Raw genomic sequence first — 16,359 nt, forward strand, 5'->3', positions numbered from 1 at the left:
TCATCACCTTCTGTTTGGACACAATCGCAATGTATAAGGTTAACAGGCACTGATAATGAGGGGCACCGCCAGGATACAAGCAAGCCAAGCCCCTGCTTGGGGCCTCACTTCAGAGGGGGCCTCGCTGTCCCTGGTGGCTGCCCTGTGCTCTGTGACCCCCGATCTATTTTGCCGAAACTCACATGCCCCGATCAAGGCCCGAATCTCCCCTCTGCTGGCTTTGCGCCCTGTCACTATGGTTACTTCCGCTTCTCATGGTGTCAGAGGCACTGGCCATAAGTTACCATGGTGACCGGAGCTAGGCAGCTGGCAGGAGAGCGGGGAGATCCGGCTCTGGATTGGGGCTGCTCCCTTCGGTGAGGGGCACAAATTACTTGGAACTTGAGCCTCAAAAATATTAGCAGCACCCCTCCTAATAATGTGTTTTGGGTTTCAGAGGTCTCAGCCCTCTTCCTCAGGGTAAAGCTCCTCTGGCTACATTACAATGTGAACTGCTATAAAATGCCTGGAACAGGAGCAGTGCTGTGTGTATCTTATGCCTGGTTCACACCATGCAATTTTCCCATCACATCGACTGCAAACTTCCCATTGTTGTTGATCATTTCCAGCAGGTCTGATCTGCTTCCAATCGAGAAAGGGATCGATTTTGTTCAGCACTGCTTGCAAAATCAATCCTTTTTTCATTCGAAAACAGATCAGACATGCTGGAAATAATCAAACAAAGGAAAATTTCCCATCAATCTGTCTGAAAAACCGCATGGTGCGTAACAGGCATTATAGATCTCTGCCTCCAACTGCCTTTATTCTTTAACCTCTCCCCGACCGCCTAACGCCGATAGGTGTCGGGAAGGTGGCAGCCCCAGGACCGCCTAACGCCAAAAAACGTCAAGTCCTGGGGCGGGGTTTTGCCGGGGATCGCGCACCGATGCTCCACTCCGTCATCAGTCTAACAGCGGTTATTAGACTGTCAGATGGCGAAAGTGCTGTCTATTTACATTTTACAGCGCTGCGATCTATGGCAGCACTGTCCTGGGGACAGCCGTGTCACTCGGATGTCCCCTGGAGAGGCTCAGAAAGCGATCGGCTCTCATAGGCTGATGCCTATGGCAGCTGATCGCGGTGATTGGCTGGCGGGGGGAGGGTAGTATTAAAAATAAATTAAAAAATAGCGATATTTAATTAAATAAATAAACATGCCAGCAGTGATCAGAGCCCACCAGCAGAGGGCAGAAAAGGAGGGGGGGAATTATTTGTGTGCTTGGAGGTATGGCTCTGCAGCGAGTCATTGAATTTGCAGAGCACCAATTTGTAAAAAAATAGCCAGGTCACAAGGGGCGTGTAAGCCTGTGGTCAGTTAAAAGCAACTCTGAACTGTCCCAGAGCTATCCCCATAAAACCCATTTGTCACAATTCTGATTAATATTTACCTATAATGAAGTCCCACGCCTCCTTATGATGTTCCAACACCTTCTTACTTCTGAGCATCAGGGTCATAGTCTCAATGCAGCCTGTTTCCTTTCTGCATTGCCCCATATAACACCATCATGTCATGGACCCCATACAGGTGGAGTAGTGTTCTCATATAGCAAGTGCAGCCATGCTTCCCTTGTAATCAATGCAGCCATTTCCCTCATACAGTAAGTGCACTTCATAAAAAGAGCATCCATGTCCTAAATACAGTATAACAGTTCCCAGAGGCGGGACAAGGTCCTCCAGCACCCAAGGCTGAGACACCAAAGTCCGCCCCTCCATCCCTCCCACCCCAGCCGTCTCACACTGATTGCTATTAGACTAAGAGGTGCCCCAGGGCCCACAACCTCCCCAACACCTTAATATCTAGTTATCTGGCTTGCAGTCACTGCTATGTATCCCCTTTTCTTATTTCTTCCTGCTTCAAACACAATTAGGAATGACAGCTGAATGAATTGTGCTCCCTCTCCTACACTGCGCCCTGAGGCTGGAGGCTCTCCAGCCTATGCCTCGGCCCGGCCCTGACAGTTCCTCATGCATCAAGTGCAGCCATTATACTCCCCTTATAAAGTGCAGTCAATATGTCATTCATAAAACAAGTGCAATCACTTCTATAGCAAGTGCTACCATCTACCTCATGTCCTACACAGAGCAAATGTAGCATTAAAGTGGTCTGAAGCTCTGACATAACATTCAGTAAAATGTATTTTTCTACTTTTTATTATTCACTGTTATCATACTAGCTTTTGTACACAAGTAATATCGTCTGTCTACAAATTACAAGTTTCCAAAGTGTAGTTTTTCTTGCCCTAAAAACTGTCATTGCATTTTATTCCAACTGCTTTTTGTTATATATTAAAATGTTCCATTGAGTTGTTTTGAGCTGTTTGTGTGCCTGAAGCAGAGAGCATTAAAGGGATACTGTAGGGGGGTCGGGGGAAAATGAGTTGAACTTACCTGGGGCTTCTAACGGTCCCCCGCAGACATCCTGTGTTGGCGCAGCCACTCACCGATGCTCCGGCCCCGCCTCCAGTTCACTTCTGGAATTTCTGACTTTAAAGTCTGAAAACCACTGCGCCTGCGTTGCCGTGTCCTCGATCCCGCTGATGTCATCAAGAGCGCACAGCGCAGCCCCAGTATGGTCTGTGTCTGCGCAGTACACTCCTGGTGACATCAGCGGGAGCGAGGACACGGGCGTGCAGGCGCAGTGGTTTTCTGACTTTAAAGTCAGAAATTCCAGAAGTGAACCGGAGGCGGGGCCGGAGCATCGGTGAGTGGCTGCGCCAACACAGGATGTCTGTGGGGGACCATTAGAAGCCCCAGGTAAGTTCAGCTCATTTTCCCCCGACCCCCCCTACAGTATCCCTTTAAACATTAGAATGCAAACAACGATACTGTTATCTCCAGTTTGGATGCGGATTTGAAGCTGAATAGCAGGACAAAGTGCTTTGTTTAACCATTTCAGTGATGTTCTGCTAAAAAAATGTCTGGGAGAGTAGCTTTAAAGCTGTGAGAAATCTTTTAAAGCAAAGTAGAAATGCTGACTTTCAGACCACTTTAAGGCCCTGCTCAGAACAAGTACAGCCATTGTGCCCCCCATTACTGACACAAACATGTTGCTCCCAAGACAAAAAAAACCTATAGCTTCCTTATAGCTAATGTAGCCATTACATTTTTTTTTTTAGAAAAGAAGTACAGTCGTCATGCCTTTCCCACAACAAGTTCAGTCATGAACTCTCTGTAACAGGTGCGGCCACTATGTTGCCCATAACAGACACATCCATCCATGTCTCCACATAACGAGTGCAACAACCCCACTCCAATCACAATTAAGGGTCAGTGCAAGAAGCATAGGGAGTAGGGCATGCTTTCCTCAGAGAGAAGAATCCAGATCCCAGTGTATACTGACCACATCTGTATTAGCAGGGGGCAGTGGCGGCTCCAGGAATTTTTTTTAGGGGGTGCTAAGCAGGTGCTGGACCAATTTCCGGGGGAGCTGACGACCTGCGGCACGCGAAGCGCGCTGCGGCAAAAAATGGGGGTGGCTACAGGCGAAAAAATGGGCGTGGTCATGACCGGATGAGGGCGGGGCTAACTGTAATTTAAAGTGAACCCAGGGTGAGAGTGATATGGTGGCTGCCATATTTATTTCCTTTTAAACAATTCTAGTTGCCTGGCAGCCCTGCTGATCTATTTGGCTGTAGTAGTGAACTGAATTACACCAGAAACAAGCATGCAGCTAATCTTGTCAGTTCTGACAATATTGTCAGAAACCCCTGACCTGCTGCATGCTTGTTCAGGGTCTATGGTTGAAAGAATTAGAGGCAGAGGACCAACACGGCAGCCAGGCAGCTGGTATTACTTAAAAGGAGATAAATATGGCAGCCTCAATATTATTCTCACCTCGGGTTCCCTTTAAAAGTGCAACGCAAAGACAGAGGGCCCAAGTATTGGTGCCCCTTTCCCCAGAAAATTCACATAATTGTGCATGTTTTCTCAAGAAAATAGACGTAATGTGCGCAGATTTGAATAAAAAACATGTTCAATAACCCCAATATGCACAACCGGTAGCAGATATGGCCCCAATATGCACAAACGGTAGCAGATATGGCCCCAATATGCACAATCGGTAGCAGATATGACCCCAATATGCACAATCGGTAGCAGATATGACCCCAATATGCACAATCGGCAGCAGATATGACCCCAATATGCACAATCGGCAGCAGATATGACCCCAATATGCACAATCGGCAGCAGATATGACCCCAATATGCACAATCGGTAGCAGAAATGACCCCAATATGCACAATCCATAGCAGAAATGACCCCAATATGCACAATCGGTAGCAGATATGACCCCAATATGCACAATCGGTAGCAGATATGACCCCAATATGCACAATCGGTAGCAGAAATGACCCCAATATGCACAATCCGTAGCAGATATGACCCCAATATGCACAATCCGTAGCAGATATGACCCCAATATGCACAATCCGTAGCAGATATGACCCCAATATGCACAATCCGTAGCAGATATGACCCCAATATGCACAATCCGTAGCAGATATGACCCCAATATGCACAATCCGTAGCAGATATGACCCCAATATGCACAATCCGTAGCAGATATGACCCCAATATGCACAATCCGTAGCAGATATGACCCCAATATGCACAACCCGTAGCAGATATGACCCCAATATGCACAATCCAGAGCAGATATGACCCCAATATGCACAATCCAGAGCAGATATGACCCCAATATGCACAATCCGTAGCAGATATGACCCCAATATGCACAATCCGTAGCAGATATGACCCCAATATGCACAATCCGTAGCAGATATGACCCCAATATGCACAATCCGTAGCAGAAATGACCCCAATATGCACAATCAGCACCACCTGAAAAAGAAAAACCCATTTACTCACCTACAGCCAGAAGACCTTCTTTACCGACCACTGGCACGACCTCCTTGTGGCCACGATCCTCTTCCTTCCCGACGTCACGACGAGACTTCCTGCTTGCATGCTGAGAGCAGGGCTACGGGAAAATGGCCGCCCGAAGTCTGCAGAACAGGGCTTCGGGCGGCCATCTTACCGTAGCCCTGCCTGCTGCTCCGTGCTGCCGCTGTGTGAACTGACTTGGCGTCTTTTAGACGCCTGAAGTCAGTTCACTCCAGGGGGTGCTTTGGGGGTGCTTGGACAATTCTAGGGGGTGCTCGAGCACCTCCAAGCACCCCCCTGGCGCCGCCCCTGGCAGGGGGAAATAAAATCCATGGTTGAGAGAAACCCTGGCCTTGTTTATAAGATAAATGTTATTTTATTATTACAAAAACCTACTACAATGGATTTGTTGGAGCAGAGTGATCTGTACACAAAGATAGACACCCAGTATAACAAGTTAGAACTCTTTACTGAAGAAAACCATGCAGAGATATATCATACACCACCAACAGGTAATGCAGCTTGCTTAGAACAGAGAGAATACAGAGTGAATACAGAAAATGACATCCCTATAAAGATTAGCAACACAGTGATAACTTGTGGTTGTTTTACTATTCTGTTAGTATACCAATTTAAAGAGAGTCTGAAGCCAGTAAAATTACCTTTTTTTATTTCCCATTCCTCTTCAGCATTAACATCACAGTTGATTTGCCGCATCCCCGTGTCAAAACGATGTGTATAACCCCCCGAAATCCCGGGGCTAATTTCTACGACTTTCCAAGTCGCAGATCTTGCTGGCCGAGGAGGCAGAGCTTTGCGCTGTAGCTCTGCCTCCAGTACAGTCATTCTCTGCTAATCTCCACCTCTCCCCGCACCTCTCAGTGAAAGAAGACTTAGAGGGGCGGGGAGAGGCAAAGACTGGCAGAAACTGACTGCCCTGGAGGCAGAGCTACTGCATACAGCTCTGCCTCTACCAGGAAGTAACAGAGGATTTTGCCCCGGGGATTTCGGGGGGTTAAATACATCGTACTGCCGCGGGGTTGCGGCAAATCATCTTTGATGTTAATGCAGAAGAGGAATGGGAAATAAAAAATGGTAATTTTACTGCCTTCAGACTCCCTTTAAGGTAACTATGTTATTAAAACTCCAACAGGATTTACTGCGTTCAAGTACCCTCTGGGCCCAACCTGAGTACTCCCTGGGGCATGTGTACCACACATTGACAACCTAGGTGTTGGAAATTGATTTGATTGTATTGTGTATGGCCACCTTTAGACTTTGTATTGTCCCTTAACCCCCCTGGCGGTATGAAATCATGTTAAATCATGTAGCGAGCCCAGGGCTCGCTACATGATAGCCGCTGCTCAGCGGCATCCCCCCGCCCGCTTCGATCGCCTTCGGCGATCTCCGATCAGGAAATCCCGTTCAAAGAACGGGATTTCCTGGAGGGCTTCCCCCGTCGCCATGGCGACGGGGTGGGATGACGTCACCGACGTCAGCGACGTCGTGACATCATTGGGAGTCCCGATCCACCCCTTGGCGCTGCCTGGCACTGATTGGCCAGGCAGCGCTCGGGGTCTGGGGGGGGGGGGAGCCGCGCGCCGCAACGGATAGCGGCGATCGGGCACGGGGTTACCGCCAGGAAGGTTAAAGCAGCAGGGACAGCCATACTATCCCAGGAAAAACACATATATAAGTAGATAACCACTTGTTCTACTTACATAACATATGTATTGCACTGTCCACATTTATATTTCAGTGGACTCGATATAGCAAATAAAGAGAATTCTGTTCTTGCCATTTGCCATCTTGATTACCTCTAACTAAAGCTAATCCTAGTGTCATTTCCTCCCTTACTTGTTTCTGCCCTCAGCCAATCCCTCAGCCCTGAACTGCCCTTAGCCAATCATTAAGAAGCAGGAATGTGGGACGGGTGATGACAAGCTTCCTTCTCGTTGGCAATGGCAAAAATAGAGGCAGGTTGACTGAGATACGATTTATTACAGCAGAAACATTTCTGAATAGATTATAGTGCTTGTAATGCAGGGTAAGGTTGCAGGCTGCATATTAAACACAGAGCAGCGGGTAAATGGAATTTGATTTTGTGGCTGACATTCTCTCTTTAATTTTCAGATGACAACACTGGGAAGACCTGTTTAATAAAGGCAATGTGGAAGCTGAAGAATGGAATGAATGATACAATTCCTATATTACTGGATGCTGCAGAGAAGACTGACAATCTGAAGCAATTGGTTGATGCAGCGTACACCAATGAATACTACAAAGGTACGTGTACAAATAGGCCTCTATTCATCTTTATAAAATGTCATTAAAAGGCAAAGTAATTATTTCTCTTCCATTGGGTTTTTGTTCTAAAAGATAAAAGATTGATTTACTGAATGTTCCTGAGTTTTTAATGAAACTTTGAAACCCATTTTTGTTGGCTGAATATCTTTTGCATGGCTTTGCCACCTGGAAATGGTTGGTGGAACTTTGTTTATGTAGACCTGTCTGAAAATTAGTGCTCTAACTCTCTGGGTCACATTTATCAAGAGTGTCTGTGACAAAACATGGTATCGGTTGAAAATGGCGCCTGAGCTGCCTGTACAAAAAGGGCGCCGCCATAGACATCAATGTTATTTCTGGAAATATGGGCTACAAGGTGTAGAAAAGGGCACCCGAGTTTTGATATAGGCTACAAGCGGGCTGCCCTTTGTAGCCCATATTTTTTCGGCTACAAGGTTTTCGGCTACAGTAGGGCGCCCCTTTGTAGCCTATATTTTTTTCGGCTACAGTAGGGTGCACCTTTGTAGCCCATATTATTGCCTTTTTTTTTGTAGCCGAAGTTTTTATATGGGCTGCACCAGGCGCCTTTTTTGTAGCCTAAGTTTTTATATGGGCTACAAGCGCTGGAAGCCGAATTATTTCATTCCCCCACTATCCATGCTGGCCTGGAGGGGGAATAGTAATTAACACATCCCGGAGTTTTTTTTCTAGCCGAAGTTTTTATATGGGCTACAAGTGCTGGAAGCCGAATTATTTCATTCCCCCACTATCCATGGCGGCCTGGAGGGGGAATAGTAATTAACACATCCCGGAGTTTTTTTGTAGCCGAAGTTTTTATATGCAAAAATCTATTAACCCGAAGCCGAAGTTTTTATATGGGCTACACCAGGCGCCTTTTTTTTGTAGCCGACGTTTTTATATGGGCTACACCAGGCACCTTTTTTTGTAGCCGAAGTTTTATATGGGCTACACCAGGCGCCTTTTTTGTAGCCGAAGTTGGTATATATGGGCTCCACCAGGCTTCCTTTTTTACAGGCGCCCTTTTCATATAAACCCCAAAACATTAGTAGGTTTTTAGAAATCTATGCAGAACTGTCTCAGAAATCCTAAGAAATCACTAAATAGTGCAGATTCCTTCTTAAATTGTTAGGAATAGGAGGAGCTAGGAAGGTCTCTCAGTGTGTGAGGGGAATTGCTGTTGCTGAGGTAACCAATACATTTGCTGTATTGCATCAATGCCCAGCACTGGAAGGGTTAAGCACAGAACAGCTTCACAGGATTCAGCAGGGGGAGGAGTCCTTCCCAAATCATGTCTAGCCAGCACTGCTGCGCCTGTAGAACTGCTATTAAGCACTTTTTAATCTGCAGCACTTTAGGAATGAACTTGCTTAACTATAGTGGAGCTCTAGAAATCCACACTAAATTGCTGCAATTACGTAGGATTTAGGAATCTTCTTCTTATCATGCAGAACAGTCCCCCTGCCGGTTAGAACTGTTTAAGAAGAAAAAACTGTTAATACGTTGATAAATCTGACCCACTGACACAGGAGGCCCGGGTTTGAATCTCGGCTCCTCCTGTTCAGTAAGCCACCATATATTCAGTGAAGAGACCTTGGGCAAGACTCCCTAACAATGCTACCGCCTATAGAGCGTGTCCTACTGGCTGCAGCTCTGGAGCTTTGAGTCCGCCAGTAGAAAATATTAATATTCTGTGTCTTATAACAAACACTTTACATCCACAGTCTAGTATCTCCATTTTAATGTGCCTCAATGTTTAGGATATCCTGGTTATGTGTAGAGACAGTAGGGATGATCAATAAGATGAAAATAATTTCTCCTAACATTCAAATTTTATGTAAATAATATGCAGCTTGAACTTGGACCAGTAAAAAATGACAGGAAATTATTCTGATTGGTCCAGTTTCAAGCTGCATATAATGAACATGAAATGTGAATGTTAGGAGAAATTATTTGCATCTCATTGATCACCCTTAGTAAAGAGTCCCTCCCCTCCAATCTGACATGCACTGCCCAAGCTACCAATCACCGAAGTCAGGCATGGTCATGGGGGAATTGGAGAGTCCATGCAAACCTGGATGCTTAAAGGGAACCTATACCGAGAGGGATATGGATGTTTCCTTTTAAACATACCAGTTGTCTGGCAGTCCTGCTGATCTCTTTGGCTGCAGTAGTGGCTGAATCACAGACCTGAAACAAGCATGCAGCTAATCCAGTATGACTTCAGTCAGAGCACCTGATCTGCATGCTTGTTTAGGGGCTGTGGCTGAAAGAATTAGAGACACAGGATCAGCAGGAGAGTCAGGCAACTGGTATTATTTTATAAGGAAAAATCCATAGCCTTCTCAGTTTAGGTTCCCTTTAATGTTTCAAGATTCGCAGAGGAAAGGAGGGGTCTATAAGCATCAGTGGAGAGAATGAGTACTCCTAAACTACATGTGTTGTGATAAGGAAAGTTCAAGGTAACTTTACAAGTTTTCATTCAAGGTCCACTATAATTTCTGTCATGCTTTTGAGTGGTAGACACTGACACATTCTCATTGCTTTTTTGCTGCTTTTAAACTCTTATTCCTGTAATCAGTGTATTGCTTAAAGTGTACCTGAGGCGATATGTGACACGATGAGATAAACATGTGTAAGTACAGTGCAAAATATATTAATAACCAGGCTGTTTTACTTGTTTTATTTTTCTGCCTGAAAGAGTTAATTTCTGGGCATGGAAGTGACAGCTTCTGTCTTGTCGGTACCTTGTCAGGTATATAGTAAACATCACTGATTAGCAAATTTCAGCCATAACATTTTTCCTGGCAGAATACACTTCTGAGAGTAGGGATAGATTAAATACATGAACTATTGACCTTTTTCTAACTCTGGGACACTTAATAGGCTGCAACTGATTAGATACTGTAAAACATTCAACCTGCTTTATAAATGTAAGGAGTTTTGAATCAGGATGATACCATTTATTGGCTAACTTAGAGATGGATAAACAGTGAGCTTTCGGCTTATAAAAAGCCTTCGTCAGACTGGTTCCTGACAAATACTGAAAAACACAGCTTATATACACTGACATACAGAGGAGAAACATTCTTTAGCAAACATAAATGTAATTAGATGCCTCAACTGTTACTGAGGAGGCTTTCCCAGGCATCCTGGCTTTATAAATGTAAAATTATTAAATATAAAAGTAAACCACGGGATACGTAAAAAAGACATTTTAGGAGACGGAGGATAAATATAATTGTTTATGTCATCAGTTTATTTTCACCTCTGGTTCACTTTAAGAACCAGTTTTATTCATTGCATGATGCCATCCTGCATTCCTATGAGGAAAATGTATACCTCTGGCCACTGGGTCCATTTTACGTTTGAGAAAGTTAGAAAAGTATCCCTAGTTCAACTCAAGCTGAACCGACACCTATGCCTCCAAAGCCAACAAAAAGGAAATGAATAACAGCATTACCTCATCATGTTACTTATTCCTTGACCAGTCATGAGACACAGGAAGCTGCAAAGCTGAAGCAGGAAATCGTGCTGTCACCACCCTGGCTGTGCCATGTGGCAGAGCTGTGAGAATTAGCAAACATTTTGGGAGAGGAAACCATTTACAGTAGTTTTTTCTACCATAAATGTATTTAGTATTTTCCAGAGTTCCACTTAAACAATGCAGGCCAGAGGAGGACAGAGAGTTATTGAAAGGAAAAAGAAAATATTGTAGAATGAATAAATCTCAAAGTTTCAGTGTCTTGAGAGATAATGGATCTGAATCCCAGTATACTTATGGCAATTAGGCTTTGTTGATGCAACTTGTACTTCGGTGCGAATGGAGAGAACAGCACATAATCCTTATAATCCTGTAAATGGCTGCCTTACTTGCTTAATGGATTTAATTGCGATGATCATTTGGGAATTGGTGCAGTGCAATTACTTCAGGCGCAGCAAACACGTTTTGGACCAGAATTAATTTGCTCTGTGAGGGAAGGAAATGTCATGTTTTCATATTATATGTTATTTTGTTTGTAATGAAATGGATGACAGGCGGATGTATGGAGGCGCTGAAGGTAAACAAGGAAAATGCTTGAGGCCTTGTGATGGACACTGACAGCTTGTGAAAATTCATTATTTTCTTAAAAGATGATCTTCTCTCTGTAGGATGTCTCCCTTTTCTTTATTTGAAGATAAACCGTAACCAAGAATTGAACTTCATCCCAATCAGTAACTGATACCCCCTTTTCCATGAGAAACCTATTCCTTTTCTCAAACAGATCATCAGGGGGCACTGTATGGCTGATATTGTGGTGAAACCCCTCCCATAGTGTGATGTCAGGACCATGTATCCTTGCTGCATTGTGGGAAATAACAGCTGTTTACATCTGTTTCCAACTGCCAAAAAAGCAAGCAGCATCTCCTTCCACTGACATCACCTGCCAGCAGTAAAAATGTCACCATGTGGTAAATGTCAGAATGTAAATCAGGGAGAGGAAAGATTTTGCAATGGGCAAACACTGACTAAATCATTTATACAGAATTATTGTAAAAATGAAGCACTTTTTTACTACATTATTTTCTCTGAAGTTCCTCTTTAAAGGAAACACAAGTTGTGGTATTTGTTCACGAAACAGGAAAAAAGGCAGCAGTAGTACTTTTTACGAAAAAGCAGCACCGCAATAGGCACTGATTATAAAAGCCGCAATTAGTGGCAAGGAAAGGAAATTTGGCCACACAGGAGCGACCGCAAAATTTACCTTGTCGCCAATCGCAGCTTTTATACTGGCCACAATATTTGGCAAACAAGGTAAATTTCAGTGGTCAAAATGGCAAATATCGGCGCCCAATAGAATCTCGGGCATCAGGATTCTATCGGGCACCAATATTTGCAATCATTACTGCTGGAATTTGCCTTGTTCCCAGATATCGCTAATCAGCAACTGCAGGTGCCGACATTTACCTTGTCCTGGGGGGGTTGTACAGTATTTTCCCATTTACTATTTTTCTGGATAGTGGTTTTCTAGTGAGATATGTTTTTTATGTATCTTAGTCTTTCTGTGCTTTCTAAACACCTGAAAAAGTCAACCCGCTGCACGTAATATGTTACTCTCGAAAATACAACTTGCAGAGACTGTGGGGATTATTTATACAAGTACCTACACACATCTCTGCACTTGTCACCAGCACATTTTGATGTAATATGGATTTTATTTCTAAAGAATCAGCCTTTCCTTCCCATTTTCTTGTACACTTGATACTTAGCTATATGCCAACCCCTATGCTGCTGCAGTTACCCACTTGATGGATGAGTGTCTTTTGTCAACCACATTATGCAATGTTTTACAGATCAAAGCATTCTCTACTGTTATTCTGGAATCACATGATGCATTTTAATATGAGTGACCAAAAGGCAGAGTTTGTCATTATAAAAACCAGACAGTGATAAGAATGGTTGGTGTAACCAGAAATCATCCTGAAGTGGTGGACTGGGATGGATAAGCAGGAAATAAGGAAATGTCAGTTACAACAAAGACGTCTTATTTCTACCGAAACAAATTTCTCCTACATGTCATCCTAAACCGAATCCAAATCCTCCTAGCGCTACATTAGTTTGCTAACAATCATTTTTTCTATCCCTAATTCTGTTAACCCCTAACCTTACCCTAGTTCTACTAATTACACGTCTGCTAAGCCTGGTCCACTCAACCTTAACCATAGACTTCCTGTCCCTTATTCTCTTAACCTTAACTATATTTCTCCATACCAAAATTCTAACCCTAATTCTCTTAACCCCAGTTTTTCTCACCACAATCCTAAGTGCTCGTTCCGACTATATGCGCTGCCGTGCACATTTTGGCAGGGCGCATATTGTGCGACACGCCTAAACAGCCCTTCCACCATTCCCATCATATGCGCTGCGCAGCAGTGCGATGCATTATAGCACTGCTGCATGCATTTTCGGGAATGGCAGTGAAGATCCTGTTCACTGTAGTGAATGGGATCTTCAGCGCAGTGTGTAGTAGCGCAGATGGCATGCGATCGTACGCGCCGCATTCCGATCGCACCGCCATCTGCGCTGAATGATGTGAACAAGGCCTAACCCTAATTCTGCAAGCTGCTAACCTTAATTAGGGTAAAAGAATTAGGGTTATGTTTAGGAGAAAAGGAGTTAAGCAAATTTGAGCCTCTTCACAAAGCCCACATTGTACCGTTCTGATCACCCCTTTGCACTACCTCACACCAGTACTCGGGGATCCCTTGTACTCTGTAAGAGACCATTTACACAGCACGGCACCATTGTATATGTGTGAGCACTGGCACTTAGGGTTTCAGCGGCTGAGGTTAGGGTTAGGAGAATTGGGATCAGGGTAGGAAAACTAGGATTAAGGTTAGGAGAAACTTAAAATGAAATCAAACATAGCATGTAGAAGGTTCCATACAAACATGAGACAAACTGCTGTCATTCACTTCAGTTAGTCCCTCCCTGTTGACTTGGCTCACATTAGCTCACCAATAATTGTGAACTAGTAAGAGGACCCCTAGACCTCATACCCCTTCAAAATAAAAGAGAGCCACTGCTGATGCCATTTGTTAAACAAATGCTCTTACACATTGCTTGGACTAGACTGTAACATCTGCCTACACCAGTGGCATCACTAGGGGGGTGCATCAGCAGAGGGGGTGGCACCAAGCTCCAAACTAAGGGAGAGTGGAATAAGGCTATGTAAATATAGACCAGGTTAGTGCCTGATGTACCTCTCCCCCCTGCTTTTCTCCCCCCTTGCTGCTCTGTTGAGCTGATAACAGAGTTCAGAGGCCATCTGGGCCACAAGATGATCACCTTGACATCCCCCTATTCACCACTTAGCAAAGGTGTCCCATCCAACCATCCACCCCCAATATCAAGTGTGACCAGCATGGTCCCCCTCCCCCACCCCACCCACTATAGCAAAGTGTGGTCTAGTAGAGAGGGGTGGCAGGCACTCAGAAAAGCTGTGGATGATGTGAAAGGTAGCCAATCTCAGGTATATATTCCAGCAGGAACTACGTGCCTCAAGACACAAAATGGTAGATTCATTGCAGGTCAAAAAAGGAAAAAAGCAAAGGAGTCTGGCACTGTAGTTTAATGCTGATGACGGCAGGTGTACAAAAGTAGAAATCACAGTGATTGTACAGGAACATGTATACACGTGAAGGAATGGTGTACTTATCGTGCTCTGCTGGAGTGGGGAGGCATCTGTGGGCTCCAGAGGGTGCACGGCCTTACGACCGTTTCGTAATGGGGTGAGCCTTGCTTCCTCGGAGGCTAACGTGCACGTGCACGTTAGCCTCCGAGGAAGCAAGGCTCACCCCATTGCGAAACGGTCGTAAGGCCGTGCACCCTCTGACGTGTATACATGTTCCTGTACAATCACTGTGATTTCTACTTTTGTACACCTGCCGTCAGCATTAAACTACAGTGCCAGACTCCTTTGCTTTTTTCCTTTTTTGGATAGCAAAGTGTGGCCAGGATACCATTTCCCAACTCCTCTCTCCTCCTATAGCAGATAGTTTCGGTATAACCCCTTCCCAACTCAATTCTTAACAAATGCCAGTAATTAGCTACAAAAAAGTATCATTGGCTTTGTTTAGCCTGGAGGATCATGGGGTAAAAGAGGGGAGACACCGTGAGTTTCCGCACTAGGTAGCACCAACCCTAGTGACGCCTCTGTCCTACACGTCTTTTTAATGTGTATTCTGGGGCTCATTTATCAATAGATATGCAAAGAAAACTGGAGGAAAAATGTAGTGGTTGCCCAGAGAAACCAGTAAACTTTCATCAGTTAATTTAAACAAGGATTCTGATTCCTAGCTCACAACAACTGGTCTTCTTCTGGTTTCTTTGCCTTCGCCTTGATAGATCAGATCCTCTGTCTTTCTCTGTGAGGAACAGCAGAGGAAAGGTGATCTAGCACCAAACTGCCAAAACCAAGGTCCTGACATAGTAGGCGTCATTTCCAGTTTTGACTGGAGTATACCTTTAAAGCATCTTATTATGGATAAGTAATGAACACTACAAGAATTCATAAACCACTTTCTAGAAGTAATTATAAGGACCATTAGGCAAGACTGCTGAGACATCAGCTGGTTGTAAGCCAAAGGAATGTTGTTCAACATGATGCTCTTTCTGCCTAGGAAATAAAAGTATTCAAACTAATGCCTTTTACATTTCTGTTACTGTACATCTACTTAACTGGTGCCTTGGGAGTCATTTCTGGATTGGCTATGTATTATTAATGTAAGCATGTGGACTGAGAACGAGGTCTGTACTGTACATGCTGTAGCAACCTCTCTATTCTACAGAATACACTTTTTATAATTCTTTTGTAGAAATACATGTGCTTAGTGTAATTATCTCAACATGTAGACGTGTGTGGTTGTAATTAGCGTGCTATAAATATTCTTATTAAAATGTTAAAAACATCATTATTATCTATTTTTGTACAAAGGCAAATGTGCATATAATAGTCGATATTTTTTGTTTATATCCAGCCGATTTGTTCACTTGATCAAATCTGCTAGAAAACTTAAAGCCCAATTAATTTTTGTTCTAAATCTAACGATTTGGTTGATCACACCAGACAGAAGACAATTTTACCATTACTTATGCTGACAAAGTAGCGAGAGTTGCACATTCCTTAGGTAACGTGTCGTGAACATTGATAGGGTTATGCGTGTTGCACTGCTTGCATAGCTTGTGTTGCTCTAACAGGTGCATTTAGTGAGGCCGCACTGCAAATGGGCAGTTCCGTGGCCACGGTCCCAGTGTGAAAGGGCCCTGAGGTAACGTAGGATTGCGCTAATTGCGCAAAACATGCTACTTTGTCGGCACAAGTAATGGTAATATTATCATGCACTCGCTGCACATAGAAAATTTACCAGTTTTGTGCATATCCCCCCATTTCACATGTTGCTTCACATATCTTAAAGGAGTTCTCTATCACTATAGCGAGACTGATGCATTAGAGTACAGACTAAAGAATACTAACTGCTAACAGAGCAATTGATATTATTATTTTTTATTTACGGTATATAGCACCAACATCTTCCATAGTGCTGCACATAATACAAAACAAAGAGTGGGGAATATAGATACATGAGAAG

The 16,359-nt window shown here is 44.0% G+C and overlaps 1 protein-coding gene across 2 annotated transcripts in view; it reads left to right on the forward strand.

Annotated features, from left to right (window-relative positions):
* Positions 1 to 16,359, forward strand: part of TRPV2 (transient receptor potential cation channel subfamily V member 2) — a 137,433-nt gene that overhangs the window by 56,619 nt on the left and 64,455 nt on the right. For both annotated transcript variants that reach the window (XM_068270364.1, XM_068270363.1), the window contains exon 4: positions 7,057 to 7,209. In XM_068270364.1, coding sequence (XP_068126465.1) covers positions 7,057 to 7,209 — 153 coding nt within the window. The remainder of the gene's footprint in view (positions 1 to 7,056; positions 7,210 to 16,359) is intronic.

The sequence above is a fragment of the Hyperolius riggenbachi genome, chromosome 2, assembly GCF_040937935.1.
Source record: "Hyperolius riggenbachi isolate aHypRig1 chromosome 2, aHypRig1.pri, whole genome shotgun sequence".
Taxonomy (NCBI): domain Eukaryota; kingdom Metazoa; phylum Chordata; class Amphibia; order Anura; family Hyperoliidae; genus Hyperolius; species Hyperolius riggenbachi.